A 19690-nucleotide genomic window follows, 5' to 3' on the forward strand; every position below is an offset into this window, starting at 1 on the left:
CAGGGGTAGAAACCCAGTTGAGACATGCAAGTGTGGTTACAAGTTAAGCACAGTATGGCAGCCATTTATGATTGCTATATCATGCAGTTATCTTAAATTCGAAAGATAGCTTTGCAGAGGTAGTGGGCTGGAACCTCTCAGAAACATGGACTTTGAAGTTCATGTCAAAGCTGAGTCTAAAGGGAAAGGAGGGAGATGAGAGTTGCCCCTTCCCAGATTAAAAGCAGACTTGGACAGCATCTGCTGGCTGTGTCAGCTGAGTTTTCTTAGAATCGCTGCAGTTTGGAAGCAGGCCATTCACCCCATCAAGTCCACACTGATCCTCTGAAGAGCATCCCACCCAGACCCAGCCCCTACCATATACCTTTATTCCTCATCCTCACTACTCTGGGAAATTTAGCACAGCCAATTTACCTAACCTGCGTTGTGGAAGGAAACCAGAGCACCCAGAGGAAACCCATTCAAACATGGGGAGCAATGTGCCAACTCTCCACAGACACAGACAGAGGATGAAATTGAACCCAGCTCCCTGGCACTAAAACAACAGTGCTCATCACTGAGCTGCCCCATGGTGTGTGTTGTGTACAGATGGAATCCAATGCAGGAAAAAAGCTTAAAAACCTCACTTTGCTGGAATGTGAATTGATTACTAAAACCTTAGAACAGAACTTTGGAATTTCCCAAGCAATGCATACTGCACCTGAGGAGCTTCAGGCTTGCAGTATGCCCAGGACACTTACCTGCACTCAGAATGGCTCAGACCTGCTCATACTGAAACATATAGCTTCTAACAAATAGAAACAGCTGGTAGCCTCAATTGTTACCTCTTCATCCGCTCCTCAGATGCTGTCTGAACTGTTGCATTCCTCATTTTATCAAACCGGACTTGCAGCATCTGCAGTCCTTACTATCTCCATGGCTAAAACACCTAACAGAGTACATCCTTGGACGTTACATGGTAATTTAACATTGCCAATCCACCCTAACCTGCACATCTTTGAACTGCGCAAACCCCAGTCACCAGAGACTGGAATTGAACCCAGGTCCCTTCTCCTGTGAGGCAGTGTTAACCATAATGCCATCCTCCTTGTGCCATCATGCTGCCCTCTTCGTACACCATTGATTTCCTTGTGGATTAGTTCCTCTCCCTCAAAATGTAGAAGCCTGCAGAATATCCTCAGAAGTGTGATTACACATTTTTGATTAACTTTACCAAATGGCTTCTTTCATTGTCCCTCTTGCCATCCTTCATTCCTACGGCAACATCTTCCCTTACTAGGGCTGCCAATCTAATTCTCCTTTTCTCTTCCATCTCTTAGAATTTATTCTTCCTGGAAATTGAGCTATTGAGTTGGATGATTTGCTACAATCACAAAGAATGACAGAGCAGGCTTGAATGGCTTCAGCCTGCTCCTATTTTTTTTAAAAAAGGGATCAGATTTAAGCCTTGTGATCATTATCACCACTACATATTCACATACAGCTATGTGCACTTGTAGTTCACAAAAAAACTTGTAAACAAAAGGTGGTACAAATATGCATTCTTAGCCTGTCTTTCCATTCCTCAGTTCTCCAAAACCTGCTCATGTCAAACTTGTTAATGAGCTGATAAACCTACTGTTCAACACTCACTCAATCCTAGAATCCTGCTTGAGAGCAGGCTTCTGCAGATTATGTTACAGTCTATTTGATCAGCCGTTTCCAAGACCGTGAATTAGCACTGAGTTCGTACATCATAGTATGAGCTTCCACAGCAGCAAGCTGAAGTTGTACAATAAGTGTTCGAGTTTCATTGGAATACTTAACTGCTGTGAATTTTGTTGCATTGCAACGGAAGCAAAGATAGCAGCCAGACTGTTGGTTCAAAAGTTGCTGTTCAAAGATGCCACTTCTTCCATGTGGAAAGTTGTGTTCAAAGTTCTGCAAAGAGAACTTACACAGAGCAGCAATCCTCCATGCTCCCTGGGAATGAAGAGAAGTTTTCTAGGAGGGTCCCCATATGCTAAACATTTGGCAATGTGCAGCCAAATCTCCTTCAGTAGTCTGGCGCAAAGTTATCATTTGAGATTTCTTCAACAAAATTCAGGTGCGATCTTGTCCTCCAGCAAGGTGACATTTTCACATCTCTTCCCTCTCACCCCAACAGCAACACAGTCATGTCAGAGCACGCATATCACATTTTTCTCCTATCCATTGTCATGGATAGTTTCAATACCTGGGCAGGTGACTACAGCCGTGAAATTGATACTGTCTCTGGAAAGGCTGGAAAGGAGCTTTTGTGCTCCTGAGATGCTGCTTGGCCTGCTGTGTTCATCCAGCCTCACATTTTATTATCTTGGAATCTCCAGCATCTGCAGTTCCCATTATCTCTGTCTCTAACTTCCTTGTCTTTCTGCTCTTCTGCCATTGCTGGGAATGTTGTGTTTCGTGTGTCAGAAAGGAGGCATGTCAGCAGACTAGTATTCCTTGGATCAGAATTTTACCTGGAATGAATGGGTGTCATGGACAAAAGCAGACAGAACCTCGGCATCCAATCCAACCTAAGCCAGTGCTTTCAAGATAATCACATGGCAGCTGTGATCAAACAGGAGGCAGCTCTCCTCTTTAGATGGCAAGAGGAAACCTACACTATGAAGAAGAAAGCCAGGGAGAGAGACATGGCAGTTTGGTTATCCATTGGACCCAACTACAATACTGGGAATGGTCTACGTTCTACCAGAGTGAGTCAGGAAGCCAATCATGGACATGCCCACCCAACTATGGTACAGTACACGTGGGAGATTTCTGCTAGGAATGTGGTGCATGCTCCGAAAGCTGACCTTGCAAAAGGAAGAATCTCTGGTGGCTTGTAAGTAGGGCATGATGGCTGGAAAGGTTACCCCAAGGAAAGAAGTGCCTCAACAGGCAGAATGAAATGAGCACAGATAATGGATGAGTCGTCCAAGGTGCATCTACTTTCAGTGTTCCTTCTCACTGAGGAGACATACTCAACTGTATTCTAGAAGAGTGACCCAGAAACAATTAACCCTAAAAGTCTGACACTGACCTCAGATGAGACTTTAGAAGCTATACAATCCCACACTTGTTGTGTACTTTGCATTAAGTTAGGAATACACCATCAAGGTGGCAGTATCTATCAGCTGAGTCATTGCGCCCACTGATTTAAGTGCTGTACAGAGGTTAGATGTCGGATTAGGTCATAGTCTCAGCTCAGACCCCAGGAGAAGTTTGCGAGTCAATTATCTTGAGCCCCAAGCAGATAAGCCAGATGAAAAAACCTCTGGGACATACACTGGATGTCAAATGGGAAGATGCCAGAAGATCTAGCAGAAATTCCATAAGGATTGCACATCTTAACTAGGGCAGTGGAGAGTTCAAACAGGCTATAATATCCTTCTCTCTTCCAAAAGTCACTTCTTCCATTAAAGTGACTGGCGGATCTTAGAGAGCAAGACACCTTCTTGGCCTCAAGCAACTAGTGGATGCTCTTGTTAATACATATCCCATGTTCAGTCATACAATACAGATGCAAAATTAGGCTTCTCAGCCCATAAGAGTCTACTCCACCATTCAATCCTGATATATTTTTATCAAACCCCATTCTTGAGCCGTCACCCACTAAGCTTTTGATCAAGAGCCCATCTATCTTAAATAGGTAATGATCTGGCTTCCACAGACTTCTATGCTAATGAGGAGTTCCACAGATTCACCACCCTGACTGAAGAGGTTCCTACTCATCTCAATTCTAAGGATCGTCCCTTCACTGAACTGAGATCTTGGATCCTGATGTCTCCATGAGTAGGAGACACCTTCTCCAGGTCTCTATTCTTTAAAATTATTGAAATCACTCCTAATGCTTCTAAATTTGACAATTTGAGCCAGGGTCCTCAACTGCATTTGACAGTTCCAGGAACAAATGGCATATTCTTTTCAACGTCTACATCTTCATGAAAAGGCAGCATATCCTCCTTTAGATATGTGGCCCAAAATTGCTTACAGTAGTGCAAATGCCACCTAACATCCTCAACAATATATCCCTGCTCTTATTTTTTAGTTCTCTTAATTAAGAATAAGATCATAACTAAGTGCTTAACCACCAACCGAGCCATGAGAGAATCCTAAACTAGAATTCCGTAGTCCTTTTGTACTTCAGATTTACGAAGCCTTTCCTTGTTTAGAAAAGTAATTTATGCCTCTATTTTTTCTAGAGCAATGTATAACTTCATACTTTCCCAAACTGTATTCTATCAGTCACTTATTTGTCCACTTGTGCCTATCCATGTCTTTTTGCAGTGTTCTGCCTCCTCAACACTGTCCGTCCACCTATCTTCATGTCATGATACTCCTTTTATAAGGAAGGCATTCATTTGTGTAGGTGCTATGGCATAATGCTTAACTAAGCACTCCCACCTGGACTATAGATGGGCTGCTGACCCAGAGGTTATGCTGGTCTTGGGAGACCTTGGTCAACACTGATTGCTGGAGGCCAGGAGGGGCCAGGCATCCTGGCTGACTTCTACAAATCTCCTAAGGTTCTGATATCAATGGCCAGCAGGTGCAGGAGGCGCTGTCACCAGAGTCCAGAGACATACAGGTTCACTAACGCCCTTTAGGGAAGGAAACTGCCATCCTTACTTGGTCTGGTCTACGTGTGACCCCAGACCCACAGTAATGTGGGCGACTCTGAACTGCCTTCTGGGCAATTAGGGATGGGCAGTAAATGCTGCCTAGACAGCAATGCCCTCATCCTGCGAATGAATAAAGAATAAACAGGTTGGACAGCATCAAGAAGCAGGAATGTAATTGTTTCAGGCCTAAACCCTTTGTCAGGACTGGGGAGAGTAGGTGAGATGGAGATAGGTAAGATGCAGTAAGGTGGTTATACTGGTTGGTCAGTAGGAAGGGTGGAGTGGATGGAAGTCAGAACATGGACAGGTTGGGGGAGGAGACTGAAGAAACAAAGAAAAACAACAGCACAGGAACAGGCCCTTCGGCCCTCCAAGCCTGCACTGATCAAGATCCTCTGTCTAACCTGTCATCTACTTTCTAACCATGTGTCCATTTGCTCCCTTCCCATCCATGTACCTGTCCAAATATATCTTAAAAGACGCTAACGTGTCTGCGTCTACCACCTCCACTTGCAACGCGTTCCAGACGCCCACCACCCTCTGTGTAAAGAACTTTCCACGCATACCTCCCTTAAACTTTCCTCCTCTCACTTTGAACTCATGACCCCTAGTAATTGAGTCCCCCACTATGGGGAAAAAGCTTTTTGCTATCCACCCTATGTATATCCCTCATGATTTTTGTAGACCTCAATCAGGTCCCCCATCAATCTCCGTCTTTCTAATGAAAATAATCCTCATCTACTCACCCTCTCTTCATAGAGAACACCCTCCATACCAGGCAACATCCTGGTGAACCTCCTCTGCACCCTCTCCAAAGCATCCACATCCTTTTGATAATGTGGCGACCAGAACTGGACACAGTACTCCAAATGTGGCCAAACCAAAGTCCTATACAACTGCAACATGACCTGCCAACTCTTGTACTCAATACCCCATCCATTGAAGGAAAGCATACCATATGCCTTCTTGACCACCCTATTGACCTGCGTGGTCACCTTCAGGGAACAATAGACCTGAACACACAGATCTCTCTGTTCATCAATGTTCCCTAGGACTGTTCCATTTACTGTATAGTTTGCCCTTGCATGTGATCTTCCAAAATGCATCTCCTCGGATTTGCCCTGGGCGAACGCCATCTGTGGAACACTACAGGCACTACTACTACCTGTTGCCCAGCCAGTTTTTTAATCCATCTAGCTAGCACACCCTGGACCCCATGTGACTTCACTTTCTCCATCAGCCTGCCATGGGGAACCTTATCAAACGCCTTACTGAAGTCCATGTATATGACATCTACAGCCCTTCCTCCAATCAACTTTGTCATGTCCTCAAAGAATTCTATTAAGTTGATAAGACATGACCTTCCCTGTACAAAACCATGTTGCCTATCACTGATAAATGGGAATACATCCTATCCCTCAGTATCTTCTCCAGTAGCTTCCCTACCACTGATGTCAGGCTCACCGGTCAAGAATTACCTGGATTATCCTTGCTGCCCTTTTTAAACAAGGGGACATTAGCAAGTCTCCAGTCCTCTGGGGCCTCACCCGTGTCTAAGGACACTGCAAAGATATCTGTTACATCCCCGGCTACTTCCTCTCTCGCTTCCCTCAGTAGCCTGGGATAGATCCCATCCGGACCTGGGGACATGTCCACCTTAATGTCTTTTAAGATACCTAATACTTCCTCCTTCCTTATGTCAACTTGACCTAGACTAAGCAAACATCTATCCCTAACCTCAACATCCGTCATGTCCTTCTCCTTGGTGAATACCGAAGCAAAGTACTCGTTAAGAATGTCATCCATTTTCTCTGAATCAGCGCATAACTTTCTTTCTTTGCCCTTAAGTGGGCCAATCCTTTCTCTAGTTACCCTCTTGCTCTTTATATATGAATAAAAGGCTTTGGGATTTTCCTTAACCATGTTTGCCAGCAATATCTCAATCCTTTCTTCAGATTCGCTCTACATTCCCAATATTCTTGCAAAGCTACGTCTGTCTTCAGTCGCCTAGACCTCATATATGCTTCATTTTTTTCTCTTGGCTAGTCTCACAATTTCACTTGTCATGCACGGCTCCGTAATCTTGCCTTTTCTATTCCTCATTTTCACAGGAACGTGTCTCTCCTGCATGCTAATCAACGTCTCCTTAAAAGCCTCCCACATATCAAATGTGGATTTACCTTCAAACGGTTTCTCCCAACCTACATTCCTCAGATCCTGCCAAATCTTGGTATAGGTCGGCCTTCCCCCAGTTTAGTACTCTTCCTTTAGGACCACTCCTATCCTTGTCCATGAGTATTGTAGAAGAACTTACAGAATTGTGATCGCTACTTCCAAAGTAGTCCCCTACTGTAATATCAACCACCTGGCCAGGTTCATTCCCCAGCATCAGGTCCAGTATGGCCCTTTCTTGAGTTGGACTACATTCTTACTGCTCTAGAAAACCCTCCTGGGCACACCTTACAAATTCTGCTCCGTCTTGACTCCTAACACTGAGTGAATCCCAGTCAAATGTTGGGAAAATTAAAATCTCCCATCACCACCACCCTGTTTCTCCTACACCTTTCCATTATCTGTTTACATATTTGTACCTCTATCTCACACTCGCTGTTGGGAGGCCTGTAGTACAGCTCAGCATTGTTACTGCATCCTTCCTATTTCTGGAGTTCTACCCATATTGTCTCTCTGATAGTTTTCCATGGGGCCCTCCTTCAGTGCAGCTGTGATATCATCTTTGACCATTACTGCAGCTCCTCCACCCCTTTTACCTCCCTCTCTATCCCACCTGAAGCATCGATATTCTGGGACAACTAGTTGCCAGTCATGCCCTTCCCTCAACCAAATCTCAGTAATAGCAGTATCATCATACCTCCAGGTACCGATCCAAGCCCTAAGCTCATCTGCCTTGTCTACTACACTTCTCGCATTAAAACAAATGCACCTCAGACCACCTGTCCCTTTGTGTTCATCATCTGCTCCCCAACTACTATTCCCTTTAGTCACACTGACTCCATTATCTAGTTCCCTACAGGCTGAAGTCCATATTCAGGCCATTGGGCTGTAAGCTCCCAAGGTGAAATATCAGTGTTGTTCCTCCAGTTTACGTTTGGCCTCACTGACAGAGGCGGCAACCAAGCATGAACAAGTCACCAGGGAGTGGGAGTTAAAGTGGATGGCAACGGGAAGGTTGGGTTGGTTGGCTTGTGCCAATTGGACAGAATACATATGGATACAGCAGATCAGGTTAGAAGAGAGGTGAATTTCTGCTGGATTTGGAAGGATTGTTTGGGGCGTTGGGTGGAGGTGTAGGGACAGGTGTCGCTTGGGGCCTCTTCTTAAAGGGTGCCCTCAGCCACATCGTCACTACTTCCTATGTTTCTGCCCTCAAACCCCCTCCCCCAAAAATCAACAGTAACAAAGGATACACAGTCACTTTGGTGTTCACATCCACCCTACAGCCTCAGAATATAACACATCTTCCTCGAACATTTCTGCCACCTACAATCAGGCCTCACCAAAAAGATATTTGCCTCCCCACCCCTGTCTGCTTTCTGCAGAGACTATTCACACCACAACTCCTTTGTCAGCTCCACACACCCATAAATTGCCCTGCAACCACAGGAAGTGCTACCTCTGCCCCTACACCTCCCCTCATACCAATTCACACCACCCTTCCCACTTACCAGCCACAATAACTCCCTAACTGCATCCACTTTTCTTCACCTCACCTACCATTCCCCAGCCTCACCCCCTCCATATCTTTCTGGGCTCCCTGCCCTTCCCCAGTCCTAAGGAAAGGTTTCAACCCAAAACATTGATTTTGCTGCTCTTTCGATCCTGTATGACCTGCTGTGTTTTTCCATCTACACATCTGTTGGCTTTAACTTCCAACAACTGCAGTCCTTACTGTGGTTCGGAACAGTCGAGAACCACATCTTCCAGAGGAATTGGGGTAGGAAGGGATTGGACAGTCAGTGATAACTATGTCCCACAAACAAATAAAACAAAATGCATGAATAGGATGATGATTTGATAGTGATAAGACTAAATGAAAGTCAAAAATCCAAATATAGGTTTATACATGTGCAACTTTTGGATACATGTTAATTCATTGCTTCATAGGGGTAAAAAGATAACAGATGGTACATTCATACTTATAGCTGAAAGAAGCTTCAAACCCTTAGCTGAAATGCCCAAATGACAAAGACCTGTGTACCTGTGCCAATCTCTGCTGACTGATTTTTTTTTTAAAAAACCAAACACCCTTGTTCAAGGGTTTGTGCATCACCATTACTGTCATCATCTAACATTTATTGTCTATTCTTAATTGCTGCTTGAACTGACTGGTTTGCAATGGTCATTTCAGATGGCAGTTAAGAGCCATGTGTAGGTCAGACTAGTTAAGAATAGCAGATTTCCCACCCTAAAGAACAGTCCAGGAGTGAACCAGGTGGGTTTTTAAAAAGACAGCAACCAGTAGTTATTAGTTGCCATCATTTGCTTTGACTTCCAGATTTTCATGGAATTTTAATTCAATCACAGTGGTATCATACAGTACAGAAGCAACCATTTGGCCCATCAAGTCTGTACTGCCAAAGTCACAGTAAACCTCACCTGTCCAGGACTGGGACATGGCCTTGGATATTCTGATACTTCAAGTGTTCATCCAATTAATTTTTCAAGGTTGTAAACCTACCTCAACTACCCTCCCAAGCAATGTATCCAGACCCCTAGCATAATCTGGGTGCAAAAAGTCTTTCGTCAAATCCCCACTAAACCTCCCGACTTTCACCTTAAAAAAAGGTACTTGCACCTGTTGCTGGTGTCCCATTAACCTATCATAAATGGCGCAGCCGCACGAGACACACACACACGCACACACCTTCTGACTGCCCGAGGACAAGAGCATCTTAGATGCTTCCTAACACCAGCAGTACATGCAGGCAATGTCCTGACAAAATAGATATTCAAAAAAAATCTAACAACAGTCATAATCAATGGCCAATTGGGACAGTGAAACACCTATGTTTAAATTTTGCCCATTAATTCACTATCATTCCTTTCTCATCAACCATGTCTACGGGAAAGAAGAGAAAAAAAATCAGTAATTTCTTAATAAGCATACTGCTGCAAGAGATACATCATTGGTATTTCAGGCTCCCTTGAAATTCATAGGATCCTGATAGAATGGAAACAGGCCCTTCAGCCCAATAAGTCCACACCTGAACCTCAGCATCCCACCCTGAACTATCCTCCTATAAACCGACCTAATCGAACACTACGGGCAATTTAGCATGGTCAATCCACCTAGCCTGCACATCTTTAGACTGTGGGAGGAAACCAGGGCACACGGAGGGAATTCATGCAGACATGGGGAGAATGTGCAAACTCCACACAGACAGCTATCCAAGGGTGGAACTGATGCCAGGTCCCTAGCGCTATGTGGCAACAGTGCTAACCACTGAGCCACCATACCAACCATCAGTTTGGTGACAGTTTCAGAAATGGTTCACAGATAAGAACAGCCATAGAGACATTGAAGGGTCTAGGCCCGAAACGTCAGCTTTTGCGCTCCTGAGATGCTGCTTGGCCTGCTGTGTTCATCCAGCCTCACATTTTATTATCATAGAGACATCACTTGCTGTGTGTCTTAGCCAGCCCATACACAAGTCAGCCATGAGAATAAACTTTACCTTGTAATCACCTGGCAGTATGTTGTTCTTACACAAGTCTAATAAGTGTTTTTTTTAAACACTTGTTTGCAAGCAGTGTGTTTGGGACATCTCGGTGGTAAGTTCACTACACTAGATAAGTATTTGGGTCTATCATGGTAATTACGTTCGTTTCGTTGACATAATCATGCTTGTTGAGGATTACTTCTCCCATACCTTTAAATCGGCTTCACTGATATTCTTTTGTCCAGGTTAGCCTGAAGTCAGCTGAAGTGGCGGGTGGAAACAGGTAGCTTGTTTGGAATCCTCCAAAATGTGTGCGCTAGATCAGCTGGGTATTTTTAAAGGATTCAGTCTTTTCAGCATACGATAATTTGTAGTGGGACAGTTAGGAGTAGAGGATTTCGACCTCTGCAAATTCCATCAGACCAGATGATTTAAGAATACAAAGATGATTCAGCTCATTGATTCAATGAGACCATGACTGATTTGATAATCCTCAATTTCACTAACCTGCCTTTTCCCCACCATCCTGGGTTCACTTTCTCCACAATCCTGGATTCGCTTATTTAATAAGAATCTGTCTAGCTCAGTCTTCAATTCGTTTAATGACCCAGCCTCTATAGCTCTCTATATTAAAGGATTCCACAAATTTTTCTCTATTTCAGCAAGATTTGAGGAACAGGTGAAGCTCGCTTTTTCATATTGCCACAATGTAGATGCAACACAAGCAATACTCACACGTAACTGCCCATCAGAAATTGAAAACTCCAATGGAAAATTCCTCTGCTCTTTGAACACTGTAAAAGGCCCCATTTTGGAGATTTTTGGGAAAGTTCATTTGCATTTAAGTTAATAACTACTAAGGACAAAGCTGAAGAACAAAAATGCAGCTCAACTCCTGGGCAACAATCAAACCGACACTCCCAACACATAATGCACCCCCTACTACTTACACTCCTTGCCAGGTCATGCTGACATGACATCTACCCAGTTGCTAGAACTGGCATTCTTCCTTTACCCAGAAGCCATTCTCCTCTCATTCCTAAGGCTAGGCAACCCCCATCACTCATGATACCTAATATCAGCACTCTCACGCTAGGAACTGACATTCTCTTCTTCACTGCTGCTGGAGCTGAAACCCCACATCCCTACCAGTGGGCAACACTCCAATTCTCCAAAGTCACACAGAATTAAGAGCTTTAAAGGCTTTTCATAAATCATCACCAGAATTCTGATATAACTTTTAGAACATCTCACTAAATATCCTAAAAAATATACCCAACAGATATTATTTCATTTGCATTGCAGCTGCATATACATTTGTATTACAGATAAGCATAAAGTTTCACCATTTGTTGACAGAGAATAGTAACTTGCAGTCATAAGAGCACAACTTAACAGAATTGGATGGCAAGGCCATTGCACCTTGCTCATCTTCAGTGAATTTGGTGAACAGAAAAAAGGTTAACACTGCAAATCTGTTGAAGTGGGATACGTGTGTGAGCCTCAAATCTGCACTGACAGTGATAAATGATAGCCTGTTCTGGAATAACTATCCTCAAAATCTATCAATAATGACCCTTTTGCCAAGTTTCAGCCTGGTAATTAGCTTACAGTTTTAACAAAATACATACCTGTGGCAGCACTCTGTACGCTGCATTCCCACACTGTGTTATCATTAATTCACTATCAAACATGATGTGAAAAGGAAATGCCTTGCAAAAAGTATATTGACTAATTCTGGATTCTTGGATACTATTTTCCTCAAACCTATCCAGATCCTCAGAGAAAGCCTCTTCTTCTGAACTTTTATGCTCAATCAAAAATTGAATATGATCACATTCTTCACTCTTCTCCTGGACCACCTAGAAGTTCAAGCAAATGGGAAAAACAAAGTTAGCTTTATCATTTTCTGCACACCAATGTTTGAGAAACTTCAATCAGAAGAAGCTATAACTGAATGTCATGCATTAGCAGGCAGCACGGTGGCTCAGTGGTTAGCATTGCAGCCTTAGTGCCAGGGACCTGGGTTTGATTCCAGCCTTGGGTGACTGTCTGTGTGGAGTTTGCACATTCTCCCTGTGACTGTGGGTTTCCTCTGGGTGCTCCAGTTTCCTCCCAAAGTCCAAACATTTGCAGGCTAGGTGAACTGGCCATGCTAAATTGCCTGTGGTGTTCAGGGGTGTGTGGGTTATTGCGAGATGGGTCTGGGTGGGATGCTTCAAGGGGCGGTGTGACCTGTTGGGCTGAAGGGCCTGTTTCCACACTGTAGGGAATCTAATCTAAAAAAAATTCACTGCTCATAATAAAACCTGACTCAGAATCTCAACTATATTAAAACAACCATTTTTGCTTTATTGAAATAAAAGTGTAACCATATTTATGAAGGGCCCTTCAACTCAGTGAACAGCATTGAGTCAAAAACAACAGTGAATGCTGGGTAAAGCTCGAAACAAGGGCAGGCAGAAAATAATGACAGGGTTTTTTTTTAAAAATATACAGACCCCACATACTACAGTGACAATGCTGGGAAATTAAACTGGACATTAGAGTTCCAAGCAATAATGGCCTAAGCGCAATAATGGACAAATTTAATCTGCATATAGCTTTGGCAAATCAAATCTTTAACAATTACACAGAAGAAGAATCCTAGGCTGTGTACAGGATACATCACTAATGATGAGGAACAAACTCGAGATCAGACCATCCGAGATTACACATAGTATAAATGAGAAAAAGCAATGATGGGCAATCTAGATGGATGCCTGTCGGAAGAGAAGAGGAGTGACAATATTTCAGAATTCTGAAAGCTGGAGTGATGTGAACTGGAGGCCTGGAGAGGAACAGGGACACTGGTGGGACTGAGGTCTGCCAGCAGCTTACAACATAGATCAGACCATATGTGGAAGCCCCTGTGCTGAGTTACTGCAATGTAACATTCATCTGCAATTTGTTTCTGACTGTAATGTTTATCTTTTAATTCTGCCCGATTTCTAACTTATACAATGGATCACTGTATGGTAATCTTTACTCCTCTTTTGGTATTTAAGATTTGTACCTGGGTACTTTGTACCCAATGAGACCATAAGCAACACTGGAAACTTTTCACTGTACTCCTATACTTCAGCACACATGACAATAAGGAATTCAGAATTATGCACGTTTCAATGATATCCACTTGTGTTCTTCTAACCTCATGAATAGAAGCCCAGAAGCCCCAACCTCTTCTCATACAAGAAACTCGTGATCCCAAGATTCAGCCTCATGAGCCTTCACTACAGTCCTTCCATAGAGTGTGCCAAAACTGCACACAATACTTAAGGTGTGGTCTCACCCAGGCCCTGTATATCTACAGTGAAACCTCCTTGCTCCTGCACTCAATGCAGTGAGGAGCAATGTACCATTTGCTGAACTGCAAACAGCATGCTGGTTTGCCATGATCAGTGCACAACAACACCTTTATACGCGAACATTCCTTAATCCCTCATGTTCGACAGAATCTTAAGGGCCTGGATGACCTGGTACTATGGCAAAAAAGCGACAAGGCTGCTCTCCCAACATCAGGAATAACTTGCAGCATCTTTTAAACAGAGCTTCTTGTGTCAAGGTGATATGCTTCGCTAAGATGCCACAAATTGCCCCTCAAGGAGGGATTATTATTGCTTGTTAATGACCTGAACTGTGTATCTCAGCTCATTAAACATGCAGCTTCTTGTGCTACCATCCACCACAAGCAAGTTAAATGCTGAGAATTCAGAAACCAGAGATGGCACTTGACAACTTGCCTTGCAGTACCTGCCTGATAGTATTACAGCCAGAAACTAAAGGTAGTCAGTACTGCCAAATTGACATACTCTTTTGCACATGCTGCTTACTGTGCTTCTCAATAGGATCAGAAGGGGTCATATCTTACTGAGGTTTTAATCGAGTGTCAATCTAACCATGCGCCAGTTGCCTACATGGTAAACAAACCATGTCCATGCGATCAAAAGGCAATGTCAGAAAGTAATTGGGAACTTGTCCTCAGTTCAATCAAGGACAGGGAATCCAGCATCGTTCGGCAGTTTGGGGGGGGGGGGGGGGGGGGGGGGCCAGGATCAGTCACAGTACATACACAGTCTAGCAGCTCACCTTTAATCATCTATTTGGGCCAGTCAAAGCTAGGAGATAAGTCCGATTACACCTATGGATGTGAATATCAGTCAGTCCTGTAGGGCCATCACAAGCAATTGGAGAGCTGCAGAGGCAGAGATCGATCCTGGGGGTCAAGATTGGTTCAGGCAAGACAGGTAGTGGAACATAGCCCAGTGGAGGGGCTTCTTATGAAAGAGAGGAACGTAGCAGCCTAGGCTGGAGGGAGGAGGGAGGTGCGTGTGCATGTGGTGTAGGAAAGTGGAGGCATTTCAGGTAGGACAAGGATGGTAACTAGGGATAAACCAGAGGTATAAAAAGGGGTATAAAGTGGAACAGCATCAGATGGTACAGTAAGCTATACAGGAACTGGGGGAACCATTCTAGTCTTCACAGAGGGAGCATAGAGGACCATGGTGGGCATCATTATGTTGCAAAGTCAGGGTCTGGGGGCAAGGAGGAACGTTGAAAGCCAAGTTCAAATTGATGGGCCTCCATGTGGTGGGGAACAGGAGGTCAACTGTCAGGGTTGCAGAAGGTAATACAGGACATGGAGGCTCTGGCAAAGTAGCTAAGTATCAGGCAGATTCCAGTATCTTCTTGAGCTGCATTCCCTGCTATCATTTACCCTTCTTGAATGAAAAAATTCAGCTGAAAACAGCTGGGACAATGTATAGAATGGGCAGAGGCAGTGGCAGTTCGATGAACAAAGTGTGGGATCCACATCTGCTGGACATTAACATTGAAGAGCAAATACATGAAGCACACACTCCCAGCCTGCAGCTACATTTAGTTTGCATTAATTTCATCATCTGTTGTTTGCAGTGCATGCAGAGTGAACACTCTTGGGGTTCAAATGTTTGTCAAAGGCAATTTGCTCCTTAGAAATTGAGCAGTGACATCACAATAACACAGAAGTCAGTGGCAATGGCCTAGCAAGAGAGACAAATACTGGCTGAAAGCGAGCCACAACATGTGACACTGGCAAAAGGTGTTGAGAGAGGCAGAGACAAAAATAAGAGATAACAAAGTGTGAAGCTGGATGAACACAGCAGGCCAAGTAGCATCTTAGGAGCACAAAAGCTGACGTTTCGGGCCTAGACCCATCAGAGAGGCAAAAATAACTTCATTTAATCTTTTCAGTATTATGACAGACACTGAATGCAGTAAGTTCCATGATTGACATGCTCCTGGCCAAGTTAGTTAAGTGTACATACTGAGGCTGAACCTGAGTGAATCACATATTTAATTGCAGGAAGTCATCTGAGCCATTGCCTCTGCAGACTCAAATGGGCATCATTATTTAACATCATGGTTTCTTACTATATCCTTTTACAATATTTCTACCCAAATAATCATCCGAAAGCCTCTTAAATGCCTCCACTGAAGATGCTTCCATTACACTTCGAAGCCACGGATTCCACAACGGAGATGTGACACTCATTAAAAGGCCCTAAATATACAAAGAAAGAATGAAGAATGATACAGCGGAGCAACAGCTCTCTAAGCCTCCGCCACCTCACTTTGCCCCACATAAAAAAATGTCTTCACTTACAGGATCTGTATCCCTCTGTTCCGTTCCTATTCACGTATTCGTCCAGGTGCTTCTGGAATGCTGCTACTGTGTCTGCTTCCACCATCTCCTCTGGCACTCACCACCCTTTTAGATATGCAAAGCAAGCCTTTCTCAAACTCCCCACACTTTGAACTCGGAGTTCCCTCGTAAGTCAGTCTGAGGAACAGCCTGAGAAAAAGCCTCATACTTTCCACTCTATCCATGCCATTCACTATCTTAAAAAGATCGGGTCACCCCTCAACCTCTTGTGTTCCAGTGAAAACAAACCCAGTCTATCTTCATAGCTTAAATCCTACCCCCGCCCACCATGCCAGGCAACATCCCAGTAAACCTTTTCTGTACCTCTCCCAAGCATCCACATCCTTCTGGTAGTGTGGTGACCAGAACTGAACACAGTATTCCAAGTGTGGCCGAACTAAAGTCTTATAAAACCGCAGAACTTGCTTATCGTTACACTCAGTGCCCCTTCCTAATCGAAGCAAGCATACCATGGGCTCTTGTCTCCACCGCATCTGCTCCCAGGATGAGGCATTCCACTCCCATACATCTCAGATGTCCTCATTTTTCAAGGACCACAACATCTCCTCCAGCAGTTGTAGAGTATGCCCTCAACCGTGTCTCCTGCAACTTATCCCTCACACCCCGTACCCACAGTAACAACCATAAAACAATCCTGGATGTGAGTTTGCTCGGTGAGCTGGAAGGTTAGTTTTCAGACGTTTCGTCACCATTCTAGGTAACAGTGAGCCTCTGAAGCGCTGGTGTTATGTCCCACTTTCTATTTATCTGGTTAGGTTTCCTTGGGTTGGTGATGTCATTTCCTGTTCTTTTTCTCAGGGGATGCTAGATTGATTTGGAGCCAATGTGTTTGTTGATGGAGTTCCGGTTTGAATGCCATCCTTCTAGGAATTCTCGTGCAGGTCTCTGTTTGGCTTGTCCTAGGATGGATGTGTTGTCCCAATCAAAGTGGTGTCCTTCCTTATCTGTATGTAAGGATACAAGTGATAGTGGGTCATGTCGTTTTGTGGCTAGTTGATGTTCATGTATCCTGGTGGCTAGCTTTCTGCCAGTTTGTCCAATGTAGTGTTTGTCACAGTTCTTGCAAGGTATTTTGTAGATGACATTCGTTTTATTTGTTGTCTGTATAGGGTCTTTTAAGTTCATTAGCTGCTGTTTTAGTGTGTTGGTGGGTTTGTGGGCTACCATGATGCCAAGAGGTCAGAGTAGTCTGGCAGTCATTTCAGAAATGTCTTTCATGTAGAGGAAAGTGGTTATGGTTTCGGAGCCCGTTTTGTCTGTTTGTTTTGGGTTTGTTGCTGAGAAAAAAAAAAAAAAAAAAAATCAGCAGACTGTGTTCATAGGGTACCCATTCTTTTTGAATTACGCTGTATAGGTGATTTTCCTCTGCTCTGCGTAGTTCCTTTGTGCTGCAGCTCGTTGGAATAATGTTCTAATGCAGCTTCGTTTGTGGGTGTTGGGATGGTTACTCCATAACCACTCTCCCCTACAAAGGGGTTTCCAAAATGACTGCCAGACTACTCTGACCTCATGCCTCACACCCCGCTCCCGCCACAACCCCCTCCCCCAGAGGATCCCCCTCGTTCTCACATACCACCCCACCAACCTCCGGATGCAAATGTATCCTCCGACACTTCTGCCATCTACAATCCAACCACACCACCCAACACATTTTTCCATCCCCACCCTTGTCTGCCTCCCAGAGAGTCCACTCTCTCCGTGACTCCCTTGTCCGCTCCACACTCCCCTCCAACCCCACCACACCCGGCACCTTCCCCTGCAACCGCAGGAAGGGCTACACTTGCCTCCACACCTCCTCCCTCACCCCTATCCCAGGCCCCAAGATGACCTTCCATATCAAGATGTTCACCTGCACATCTGCCAGCATGGTATATTGTATCCACTGTACCCAGTGTGGCTTCCTCTACATTGGGGAAGCCAAGCGGAGGCTTGGGGACCGCTTTGCAGAACACCTCCACTCGGTTCGCAACAAACAACTGCACCTCCCAGTCGCAAACATTTTAACTCCCCCCTCCCATTCCTCAGATGACATGTCCATCATGGGCCTCTAGCAGTGCCACAATGATGCCACCCGAAGGTTGCAATAACAGCAACTCCTATTCCGCTTGGGAACCTTGCAGCCCAATGGTATCAATGTGGACTTCACAAGCTTCAAATCTCCCCTTCCCCTACTGCATCCCAAAATCAGCCCAGCCTGTCTCTGCTTTCCTAACTTGTTCCTCCTCTCACCCATCCCTTCCTCCCACCTCAAGCCACACTTCCATTTCCTACCCACCACCTCATCCCGCTTTCTTGACCTGTCCGTCTTCCCTGGACTGACCTATCCCCTCCCTATCTCCCCACCTATGCTCTCCTCTCTACCTATCTTCTTTTCTCTCCATCTTTGGTCCACCTCCCCCTCTCCCTATTTGTTCCAGTTCCCTCTCCCCATCCCCCTCTCTGAAGAAGGGTCTAGGCCCGAAACATCAGCTTTTGTGCTCCTGAGATGCTGCTTGGCCTGCTGTTCATCCAGCTCCACACATTGTTATCTTGGATTCTACAGCATCTGCAGTTCCCATTATCACTAGGACTTATATAATTAATGTTGGGCCCTTAGGTAGTGTTACAGAACAAGGAGGCCTTAGTTCAGGTACACAGTTCATTGAAGTTTGCATCACTGACAGGGTGGTTAAGTGACATTTAGCAGGCTTCACTTCACAGCTCAGTCCAACTCCTGTAGTCAAAAAGCAAAGTCACAAATTTGTTCAGGATGTTGGAGACCTCTTCTGGAGGAGTGGTATCCAGTTCTGGTCACCATATTAGGAAGGATATTAAGCTAGAGAGTCCAGAAGAGGATTACCACTCACTGGACACAGAAGGTTTGAATTGTAACCAAAAGCTGGATAGTCTGGGAACAAGGTGGTGTAGAGCTGGATGAACACAGCAGGTCAAGCAGCAGAGGAGCAAGAAGGGTGACGATTCAGGCCTAGACCCTTCTTAAGAAGTGGGTGGGGTGGGGATTCTGAAATAAATAGGGAGAGATATCCAACTCCCCCTCTCTCCCTAGTTATTGCAAAGATGGTCAGTTAGTCACTCAGTTCAGCTCAGCTCCAGGACATCTCTGCAGGAGTTCCTCAGGATACGTCTAAGGCCCAACCATCTTCAGTTATTACAACGACCTTTGCTCCAACGTAAGGTCAGGAGTGGGGATGTTCACTGATGATTGTACAACATTCAGTACCATTCAGGGCTCCTCAGATACTGAAGCAGTCCATCTTCAAATGCAGCATGATCTGGACAATATCCAGGCTTGGGCTAACAAGCGGCAAGTGACATTTGTGCCACACAAATGTCAGGCTATGACCATCACCCACCACACCTTAACATTCAATGGTGTTACCATCACTGAATTCCCCACTATCATGGGGGTTATCATTGTTTATATGGTGAATCCAGTTGAGTTTCTGGTCAGAGTGACTCCAATAACAGGCCAGAATTTACAAATACTGCAACTAGTAACTCACCTTCTGACTCCTCTCCTGTCCACCATCGACAAGGCACAAGTCAGGAGTGTGATGGAACATTCCCCACTTGCCTGAATGAGTACAGCCCCAACAACATTCAAGAAGCTTGACACCAACCAGTACAAAACAGTCTGCTCA

At 44.6% G+C, this 19690-nt stretch overlaps 1 protein-coding gene across 1 annotated transcript in view; it reads right to left on the reverse strand.

The window, feature by feature from the left end:
- Window positions 1-19690, reverse strand: part of gucy1b1 (guanylate cyclase 1 soluble subunit beta 1) — a 167670-nt gene that overhangs the window by 104092 nt on the left and 43888 nt on the right. The window contains exon 6 of the mRNA XM_048539724.2: window positions 11938-12168. Within this exon, the coding sequence (XP_048395681.1) occupies window positions 11938-12168 (231 nt within the window). The remainder of the gene's footprint in view (window positions 1-11937; window positions 12169-19690) is intronic.

Source organism: Stegostoma tigrinum, chromosome 1, assembly GCF_030684315.1.
Source record: "Stegostoma tigrinum isolate sSteTig4 chromosome 1, sSteTig4.hap1, whole genome shotgun sequence".
Lineage (NCBI taxonomy): Eukaryota > Metazoa > Chordata > Chondrichthyes > Orectolobiformes > Stegostomatidae > Stegostoma > Stegostoma tigrinum.